At 49.2% G+C, this 10773-nt stretch overlaps 1 protein-coding gene and 1 pseudogene across 1 annotated transcript in view; both read right to left on the bottom strand.

Annotated features, from left to right (window-relative positions):
- Positions 1–393: 393 nt before the first annotated feature.
- LOC102487947 (coenzyme Q-binding protein COQ10 homolog B, mitochondrial-like) lies at positions 394–2131 on the bottom strand (annotated as a pseudogene).
- A 5469-nt stretch (positions 2132–7600) lies between these two features.
- Positions 7601–10773, bottom strand: part of LOC102473535 (draxin-like) — a 7098-nt gene continuing 3925 nt past the window's right edge. The window contains exons 4-5 of the mRNA XM_006165481.1: positions 10593–10682; positions 7601–7818 (exon numbers count right to left, since the gene is read on the bottom strand). Of these exons, the coding sequence (XP_006165543.1) occupies positions 7601–7818; positions 10593–10682 (308 nt within the window). The remainder of the gene's footprint in view (positions 7819–10592; positions 10683–10773) is intronic.

The raw sequence follows: 10773 nt of genomic DNA, 5'->3' as shown, positions 1-10773 counted from the left end.
GAGGAGAATGAAGAAGGGACTGTGGAGTGGCCATCCCTCTGGGGGATGATTTCTCACTTTCCCTCCTTCGATCTCAGTATCTGGCAAGTGAACATGCCCTACAGCAAAAACCTAAAAATAAAGGAAGATAGAGTAGCCAAAGTACCTGAAAGAAGGCTGCAAACTACCGGAAAAGTAGCTTAAAGCTCTGGACCACTCGTCAAAAAAAAAAAAAAAAAAAAAAAAAGACTCACTTTTTCTGGGAGCTAACCTCACTATAGTACTAAATTACCTAATACTACTCATAAAAAAATTAAGTATCAAAAATATCATAAAAACCTTCATTAGCAGTATAGCAGTATTTTTAAATAAAAACTTTTACATCAAATATATAATGATTACTCAAATATCCTAAGGCATATGGTAGGCCCTATAACAATAAGTTACAAATAGTCTGAATTTAATAACTTAAACGTGATATGGTTAATAAAATACATATTGTGTGAATATCTCAACTAACCTCTATCATGTAAGATGGTAAGTAAAAGACTGAAATTTATCGTTCTAATTTCTGCCCAGAGGAATGATGTCAGTTTTCTAGCAACTGCGATGACATCCCATTATTGTAAATGCACAATATAATCATGTACATATTACTGTGAATTACACTGGATTGATGAGATAATTCTATGTACAAGTGGGTCCATAGTCTATGTGCAAATTTCAAAGGTGCAGGTTTATAATCAAAGCTGCATTTAACAAATGCTTTCTGACTTCTGAAAATCATGAAAGCACTTCCTAAAGTTAACTGAAGTTAGAAATAGGTGACACCAGTTCTTTTCCCTTGTTATGTGTGATGAACTTCATGAAGCATTAATTCCCGGGTATATTTGTTTCCGGACCATACAGCTTACATGCTCTTCTTTCAAAGGCAGCAACCATTTGCTTTACAACTTCATCAAAAAATAATGTGGCAAGTTGAGAGTGCAGAAGTGAGCGAAATTCAAATGAAACCTGTAGGAAAGTGTTAAAAAATGATTTTAGAAAGACCTTAAATTAGGCTATCAGGTGGTGTTTAAGTCACCGGGTCTGGGACTCAAACCGTGGTCGACTACGTGGGAGTCCAGCGACATAGCCATTACGCTAACTGCTGGTCCCTATGTGTGATGAACTTCATGAAGCATTAATTCCCGGGTATATTTGTTTCCGGACCATACAGCTTACATGCTCTTCTTTCAAAGGCAGCAACCATTTGCTTCACAACTTCATCAAAAAATAATGTGGCAAGCTGAGAGTGCAGAAGTGAGCGAAATTCAAATGAAACCGAAAAACCCGAAGTGCAAATTCTCGGGCAGCCAGGAAGACCTGGCCTAAAACGCCAAATAGTCTCCAGATGATTGAAAAGTTTCCCATCAGTACAAGATGCCTTTACCAAATGTGGCTCCACCAAAGTTACTACTGATGTATATCACACCAACACAGGTGGAAACCCAATTTCTAATCGTGTTACAGTATCCCGATCTCTTTGATATTACTTCTGATTTTTTGCACCAAGGAACGAAATGCTTGTAATCCTCCATTCCCAATACTACATCATACATTCTGCATTGAAAAACCTATCATTCTCCTCTCTGAATATTTCTTTCCTTTTGTTTATTAATGGTGCAGCAATTTTTTTTTTTTTGAGAGGTTTTCGCTATAGGGTGCGTGCGCTCGCCAGACAGAGAGAGACATAGAGACAGAAAGTGAGAAATCACCCCCCAGGGGGGATGGTCACGCCACAATCCCTTCCCCTCCATTCTCCTCTCGGGATCTTGGGCACGCACACACACGCGCCCAGCATGAGGTTTAAGCCACCGGGTCCGGGACGCGAACCGCGGTCGACTACGTGGGAGTCCAGCGACATAACCATTACGCTAACTGTTGGTTCCCAATGGTGCAGCAATTTTGAAGAAAGTTCTTGCATATATCTCCTCAGGCAAAGTTGAGGTATGTAGTGGACGAGCTCTGCTCATCAGTATGCCACAGGAAGCCGGATCCCTGACCGCGCAGGCTCCCGTGCCGGAAGTAAGGCTCCAGCTACTGTCACCCACATCGGCCGGCATCCCGAAACCACCCTTCTCAGAGCTCTCTGACAGGTTCGAGCTGCCATGATCATCTCTCCAAAGCCAGTGGCCACCTCCAGGACCAGGCCTGCCTAAATAGTTATTTTTAATGTCAAGTGAGTGAATAAGAAGAGGCAGAGGAAATACTAGGCTTAGGGTCCCCTCCAGACACCTTGGCAGTGCTCGCCCAGCACAGACAAACCGTCTCCCAGAGAAACAGACAGGGACAAGTCGGCTCGTTAACCATCATCTCTTTATTTTTCAGTTCAAGAGAGCACATGCAAGGTGACATCATTAGGGCTCCCCCCTCCCCCGGCTGCTCCCACACTTTAAGAGAAACCACAGCTCCTCCCACCCTGGAAATGTCCCAAGAGTCAGAAAACCCTATGACTGAGGGCTCCAGGCCCTTGATTTCCTCTGACAGTCAGGACCAGTCTCAGCCCAGGAGCCTGGTCACTAGCCCTGTAAACCAGATCTCAGATTTGCCAGGTTGTACCTGAATGCAAACGCCCCAAATTATCCAAATGTCCCTGACCCCTGCCATTTCTGGGTTTCCCTCTATCTCCTACACCTGTGACTCTCCAACTCGATGGGGCCCAGGAATAATATGGAAACTCGTTAAAAACCAATGGCTGGCTCACATCAGAGCTTTCTGATTCAGTAGTTGCCAGTGAGGTGTGAGATTCTATTTCTCCCAAGTTCCCTGGCGAGCTGCTGGCCCAGGGCCACTCTGAGGAGTGCAGGAGTAGAAAGCCCCTTGCACTCTGAAGCAGCCAGCCCGCAGGTCCTGCATCAGACCACCAGTTCTGACTTGGAGTTCAGAAAATACACGCCCTGCAATATAAACCCCGGCAAACTGCCCATCCCTGCAAATCCCTCTCCAGCACACACGCACACACACATGCTGGTGAGGACTACCACGGAAGTGATACAGCCTAACCCAGCCCCATGGAACCCACGATGAGGAGCCTCAATGGTTGGCTTATCTGGCCCCTCCACTGTCTCCCAGCCGCCCTGGCTGTAGTGTGGTTTCATAAGCGCATTCCTTGTAGGCTACATGTAAGTTTACTGTCTCTCCAGCAGCAATGTGAACCCTATTCCAGGGAGCCATGTGCCCAGCACCTCACATTACATTTTATGGGATGGGCTGAATGTGGCTTAAAGGATCCACCAGCAGCACCTTGGTGGTAGAAGGGGCTACAGCTTTGGGGTTTGAACTGTGGCTTGGTCACTCTTCAAGGGGCACATAAAGCTGTCGTTTTCCATTGAGGCTGGGCTCAGGTGGCAGTCCCCACAGGGAATGACTTCCAGGTGGCCCCTGCTCAGCTCCTCCTGGGGTGGATGTTTAGATTTGTGAACCTGTTATTGCAAAAGTCACTTACTCCTCCAGCTCTACACTAGGGCTGAGTCCAGAAGAGTTTCTCAAACCTCTTTTTATTCTTTTTTTTTCTTTTTTCTTTCTTTCTTTTTTTTTTTTTTTTTTTGGAGAGGTTTTTGCTATAGGGCACATGCACTCACCAGACAGACAGACAGAGACAGACAGACAGAAAGCAAGAAATCACCCCCCGGGGGGATGGCCATGCCGCAATCCCTTCTCCTCCATTCTCCTGGAGGGATTTTAAGCCACTGGGTCCAGGACTCGAACTGCGGTCGACTATGTGGGAGTCCAGCGACATAGTCATTACGCTAACTGCTGGTCCCTCAAACCTCTTTGACCACACAACCCACCTGCCTTTTCTAACGGGGCACCTCCTGGCCCCAGAGTCTCTGGAACACTCTTTGAAGCAGCGGTCTGAATGGCAACTTAGATGTTATCTTTGAATATGTGATAGATCCTTGTTGAAGAACAGAACACCTACTAAAACTCTCCTAGAATAACCAGCTCACACGAGTGGCTTAGGATGTACCAGGCACTATTCTAATGCCTTATAAGAATTACGCATTTGCTTTTCACAACACTCTTAGGAAGGAAGAGTTATTTCCCTATTTTATAGATGAAAAGAATCAAGGCACAGAGAGACCCTAAGTCACTGTCCTACAGTTACCAAGATGGCGAGAGGTGGGACAGGCTGTTTTGTCCCCAGCCACACCACTACCGGTGGCGGGATGAGCACAGAGGTTCTCAGGCCGAGCTGTCACAAGAGCTACTTGGGGAGCTTTCTAAACAAAGCCCAGACTACAACCCACCCCAAATAAAATGGGATTTTTGCAAATGGGTCCATGCCTTAAAAAGTTCCCCCAAGGGGACCAGCAGTTAGCGTAATGACTATGTCACTGGACTCCCACGTAGTCGACCGCGGTTTGCATCCTGGACCCAGTGGCTTAAAAATCTCACGCCGGGTGCGTGTGCGTGAGTGCCCAAGATCCCGAGAGGAGAATGGAGGAGAAGGGATTGTGGTGTGGCCATCCCCCCGGGGGGTGATTTCTTGCTTTCTGTCTGCCTGTCTGGTGAGCGCATGCGTCCTATAGCGAAAACCTCTCAAAAAAAAAAAAGTTCCCCCCAAAAAGTTCGCCAGATTATCCCAATGCTCAGCCAGGGTAGAGAGCCAGGGGACTAGACCGGAGTTGGCATACAGCAGTCTGGGGCCAAATCTGCTCCAATGCCGATTTTTGCATAATCTGTAAACTGAGTGGGTTTTTGTATGTGGATGGTTTCAGAAAATCAAAAGAAAAAAATATTTTATAACATGAAAATCAAATCTATGTCCGGGATCAGCAGATGGTGCAATGGTTACATCACGGGACTCCCATGTAGTCGACTGAGGTTTGAGTCCTGGACCCGGCAGCTTAAAATTCACACCGGGCACATGTGCATGCGTGCCCAAAATCCCAAGAGGAGAATGGAGCAGAAGGAATTGTTCATGGCCATCCCCCTGGGGGGTAATTTCTCTTTTTCTGTCTCTCTGCTTCTCTGTCTCTCTGGCGAGCGTACGTGCCCTATACCAAAAACCTCTCTACAAAAAATTTTAAAAATAAATAAAAATAAAATATATGTCCATAAATAGTTTTATTGGAATACAGCCATGCCAATTCACTCACATTCTGTCCGTGGCTTCTTCAAGCGATGGGAGAGTTGAGTAGCATGACAGAGACCGTAAAGCGTAAGATATATATTGGGTCATTGCAAAAGTGGTGATGCATTTTTGCATAGAAAAACAGAAAAATATATAATGACTTTTCTAACAACCCAGTACATACTTGACCTTTCATAGTAGAAGTTTGCTGAAACCCTGGATTAGTGGAAATTTGCTTCTTTGCCAGCAAAAGTAATTAAAGAGAGATACGAGGCAGAACTTCCTGGCAGAGAGGTTGATTAAACCCCGGAGGAAGCTTTGGGATCCCCAGCTCTGGAGTTAAGAGGATTCTGCCCACTCACTGCGCCCCCTGCAGATATAAAATGGAGTTGCTGAGGCGGAGACCTGCCCTGTAGTCTATGGAACTCCCCTGATAGGCAGTGCTAGTTCTGTGGGCCTTTCCGCTTCATGCTGACCTCTCCCAGTTTCCATTGCTGATATTCTGGGTCATCCTAACAGCTGCCCCCCAGCCATAGCAATGCTGGGTTCTCCGCCTGCAGCCAGCCCTCTAGGGAACAATCCCCACTGAGCCAGTACAATCCCACATGCCCCTCCGTGTGAGGCAGACACAGCATGCGGGTTGCTGGTCTCAAGTACAAAACTGCTGGCAGATTCGCTTTCCAACTAGCTGCTTTGATCTCTTTCAATCTCTTGCCCTCCCATCTCCCCTGAAAAGTTCCCATGCCTATCACGCTTGAATAGGGAGAGAAGAGCAAGTGGATTTGGTTTCGTCTAGATCTGCCTTCTTGCCTTGGTGCCTGATCCCTGACCCTGACTGATTTTCTCCATGCAGTAAACAGCCCTGGCATTCTCTGGGCATGGTCCAGCCCAGTGAGGCATGTGGAGGGGAAAAGGTTTTTTATTTGCTGAAGTTTTTGTCTAGTTTTCTCTGGATCAAAGACCTGACCTGGAGTGACATGTCAGGAAAGGGGGATTGAAAGGGTTCTCCTCAAGTGGGTCCTGGAGCCAGGTCTGCTGGGCCAGGTGCTCTGCGTGGGCATTAGTGGGTCTGGCCTGTCGGGGGCCAGTTAGCTTCAGAGAGCACCTCAACCACGGAGCTGCCTCAGCTTCCCCAGCTCTGACTCTGCTGCAGAGCTGTGGAGTGGGGTCCAGGGAGGGTCTCGGGGAGGCCTGGGAAGCCCTGAGCGGTATGCTAAGTGGGTGTGCAGAGTTGATGTATATGCACTTTTTTAAAAAAGTATTTTATTTAACTTTATTTAGTTTAATTTGACCAGAAAGGGAGAGGGAGAGAGAGAGAGGGAAAGTGAGAAAGCAAGCCGCCAGGTCTGGGACTCGAACCGTGGTCGGCCAGGGGGGAGTCCCAGCGCCATGAACCACCACACCACGGGCCGGCCCAATGTACATGCACTTTTACAGGCCATGCTTGCACCAGCACCCTGGGGTAGAAGCTCTTGGTAGAAGCAACTAGAAAGCACACGTCCCAGGGCTGGACAGCAGGATATAGTATTGGGTTGTTGGAAGAGTCCTGTGCATTTTTGCATGGAAAACCAGAAAGAATACATCATGACTCTCCGACAACCCAATAATATAAGGAACAACGCTATCGTTCCCTCCCAGCACCTCACATGTCAGAATATCAACGATCAGAGGGCAGGGAGCAATCTGCCCAAACCGTCCTTCACACACAAGCAGGTGCTTAATGTGCATTTTGCTTCATTTTGAGAGATGATGCCTTTGTCCAGGGAAGGCAGAGAACAGCCAAGCCATCCCAACCACCGTGAAGGAGGTACCAGGGGCACACGGTGCACGGAGAACCTGGAGGCAGCTCTTAGTCGTAGAGAGGCAAGGAGGTGGGCACTGCAACGCGATAGCCCTGGCCCAGGTTCAGACCCTCGCTCTGCCATCTGCTCCCTAGGACCTGGCCCCTTTCAAGGGCATCCTAGACCAGCGGTGTGAACATTCCCTGGGAGCATGTTAAAAATGCAGAATTGACTGAATCAGAGTCTGCATTTTAACAGAATCCTCTTACACACATTAAAGTTTGGGGAACGTGGATTTGGGACCTTGGACAAGTCAGGTAACGCACCTGTGCCTCAGTGTCCTCACCTGCAAGATAGTGATAACGCTACCTGAAAAGGTGGTTGTGCTCACTCAGTGACATAAGGTGTGTCACACACTTGGCAGAGTGCCTGGCACAGAGGGGTCGTTGCTTCTTCATCATCTACCCTTGGATTCCTGTCCGGGAGGCCACATCTCTTCCACTCTCAAAAACCTCTTGGTTAACTGGAAACTGTTGCAGAGCTGCTGGCGGACAGTAGAGGGCACTTTCGACATCGCCATTGCGATGAGCCTGGCCACGCGGGTTGAGCAGGTGCGAACGTTGGGTGTGGGTGTGTGGCCGCTGGGCTCCTGGGCAGGACAGCTTGTGCGCCCAGCCACTTCGCTCCTGCGACTGAATATCCTGGGCCTGAGTCTGCAGCCTCAGTCATGGGGTCCCCCGGGTGATCTCTCAGGGGTCGTCAGGAACACATTGCCCGGTTTGCCAAACTTCCTGGGACTCAGTCCCCAGGCTGGTGGGGAGGCGCCTCCAACGTTGATGAAGGATCCCTGGTCGCTGTTGGCTGTCTCGGGCTCCACGCAGTGCCCCTTCCTCCGCGTGACCCTGCAGTTCCAGTGGAATTTGGAGTAGCAGCGCAGACCTGAGCGGAGAAAGGCAAGGAAGTCAGGAGAGCGATTCACCCTCCTTTAATCTGCCTTGCAACCCATCCTCCACAGAGTAGCTGGAGGAGCCTTAAAAAGACTCAGGGGGGAGGGATGAGCAGATGGAGCAGGAGATGTTTAGGACAGTGAAAACATTCTGTTTAAGGCCTAAACTGTGGATCCATGTCATGCATTTGCCAAAACCCATAGCATGGACCGGGCTCCGTGGCCTGGTGGTTAAGGCACCCAGGTCCCACATGAGGACATCTGAGAAATTCCAAAATGCCCAACACTGGGCCCAGGGCTGAAATTGAGCAGTCAGTACCAGCCTGAGTTCTGGAGGGTTTCAAATAGCTTTGTTTGTTTTTACTAGAGGGATGTGCACTCACTGTGCGGGGGGAGGAGAAAGCACGCCCTCGGAGCACGGTCACACTGCAGTGCCTTCTCCTCCAGGTCTCCAACCTGTTGAACTCCTGGACATGCACACGCCAGCATGTTTTTCAAGCCACTGGGCCCAGGGCTTGATCTACACAGTTGACCATGTGCAATCCAGTCACTTTAGCCACGAAGCCCCAGGTCGGGCCCTCCAGACCTCCCAGTCAGCCCCTTCTCCACTTTGGCCCCACTGTCCTGCCGCTGGCACAGACATCGAAACTCCTATGTCAGATCATGCTCCTTCCAAACCTGCTGCCAGCTTCCAGTTACACACAGACAAAAGCCAAATGAAGATGGCAAGGTCCTGCGTGATCCTTCTGGAAGCTTCTCCCTCCTCCCTCTGTAGCACCTTCCCCATTGGTCACTATGTGCCTCGCCAGGTTTGTTCCTGCCCAAGGTCCTTACCTGTATACTCTGCCCCTTGCCTAGAATCCACCCCCAGCCCCCAGGACCCAAGCCCCTGCGAGTTGCTGTTTCTGCCCATCCTTTCTGAAACCCCTCTGGTATTCATCACCATCACCCCACATTATTTTCTTTCTAGCCCTTAGGACTTTCTAAAGACATTGTATCTGTTTATGTGCTTTTTGTGTGCTCTTCTCACTAGAATGCAATCCATGGGCACAGAACTGGCTGGTTCGTTTCACCGCGGGAACTCCAGTGCCCAGAACAGTACCTGGCACACAGTAGGCACTCAGGAAATGTAACCGACAAGAGGAACGAGTACTCAGAGCTAAATAGCTTCATTGCTGTCACAGCAGATACTTTTTGAGGATCTGGGCAAAATCGGGCCTGCATCTCAGGTTCATAGGGGCTGAGAGGAATTTTCCTGCATGGGAGATGTGGATGCCGACTGGATAGTGGATGGTATTGAGTAACTATTTGTTTTGGCACTTTTTTTCCCTCCAATTTGCCATAGGGTGTGCACACTCTCCAGAGACAGGAGAGAGAAAGAAAGAAAGTGGGGGCCAGCAGGTGGCCGGGTGGATAAAGGCACTGGATTCCCCCTTAGCTGACCACAGTTTGAGTCCCGGACCTAGCAGCTTGCTTTCTCGCTTTCCCTTTCTCTCTTTCTCTGTCTCTGTCTGGTCAAATTAAAAAATAATAATAATGGGGCCAACAGGTGGTGTGGTGGTTAAGAGTGCTGGACTCCCACATAGCTGACCACAGTTTGAATCCCGGGCCTGGCAGCTTGCTTTCTCTCTCTCTGGTCAAATTAAAATAAACAAATACAGTAAAAGAAAATAATTCTTAAAAAAATAATAATAATAACAAATGGAACTAACTAAATAAATAATTCTTTTTAAAAAGAAGTGAGAAATCACCCCCTAGGGGTGTGGCCTGCTGCAATCCCTTCTCTCCAGTCTCCTCTCAGGATTTTGGGCACCCATGAACACAGGCCCAGCATGGTTTTCAAGCTGCTAGATCCAGGACTAATCATGCAGTCGGCCATGTGGGATCCAGCCGCCTGAACCACCACGACGCCTGGCTGGCCCTGGCATTTTGTCTTAAAAGGGTATTGATTACTGGAGATAGATGCTGAAATGTGCACCAATGAAGTACCTGCAGTTCCTTCGAGATCACATTGGAATGAGGGAGTCGGGTGGGCGAGAGAGGACAGGTGGGCTACAACTGGTCGTGACTGGAGTGGAGTGGTGGGAGAGGAGGATTCCTTAGATTGTTCTGGCTACTTTAATATATACAGGATTGCCAATATCCCCTCCCTCTTCTAGCTGTGTTCTTCTGGGTGAGTCACTTGAGCTGCCTGTGTCTCTGTAGCCTATCTGCAAAGTGGACGCCATGAAAGCTCTATTCTGAGGGTGGTTCTGAGGTTCCAGGAGAGAAACCGGAACCAGGGAGGAGCTCTGGGGGGTAAAAGGGAGCGGCCAAAGTGTACCCCTCCCCTGGACGAGGTCAGGAGCCCACCTCTAGCCTCTTATCACACTTGGAATGCCTTCCCTGGGAGAAGATTCTGGTGTGAAAGCCGAAAGCCGCCAGCCTTCTCTGGTTGGGTCTTATTTAGAGACATGCTCCTGTCTCCTGCCTTCTCCCTCCTCCAGATCCTGGGAGATCACACCAGCCTGGATTTCAAGAGGTGGAAAAAGCACATCTGAGAAACGATGCCAGCCCTCAAGACTAAGTGAGTTCACAGGTTGGGAAGGCCCTGAGCAAAGCTATTCTTGCTCATGTCTTCAGCACCCGAGGGATTCTCCCACTCCCTCCTTCGCAGCCAGGAAATCTTGTCCCCCCTCACTGCAGAATCAGCTTCATGAGAGGGAGGCTTTCCTGGAGCAGGGTTGCCTGAGCAGGGGAGCCCCCTGCACAAGGAGTACAGACTCACCTTCCGTACACATGCAGTCATCAAAGCATTTGTTGTTGAGGCCTCGGTCGTGGGGTGTGCAGAGATGCCCCCGCAGGTCACAGCAGGTCCCTGCCGATGCAGCAAGCACACGCAGTCAGCCCAGCTGTGCAACCCCTCCCCGCAGCCCTGCCTGTGGTCCCGCTGGGCCGGAGACTCATCC

The sequence above is a fragment of the Tupaia chinensis genome, unplaced genomic scaffold (genome assembly GCF_000334495.1).
Source record: "Tupaia chinensis unplaced genomic scaffold, TupChi_1.0 Scaffold143921_1, whole genome shotgun sequence".
NCBI classification, from domain to species: Eukaryota; Metazoa; Chordata; class Mammalia; order Scandentia; family Tupaiidae; genus Tupaia; species Tupaia belangeri.
This window is presented reverse-complemented; position numbering and strand designations above follow the sequence as displayed.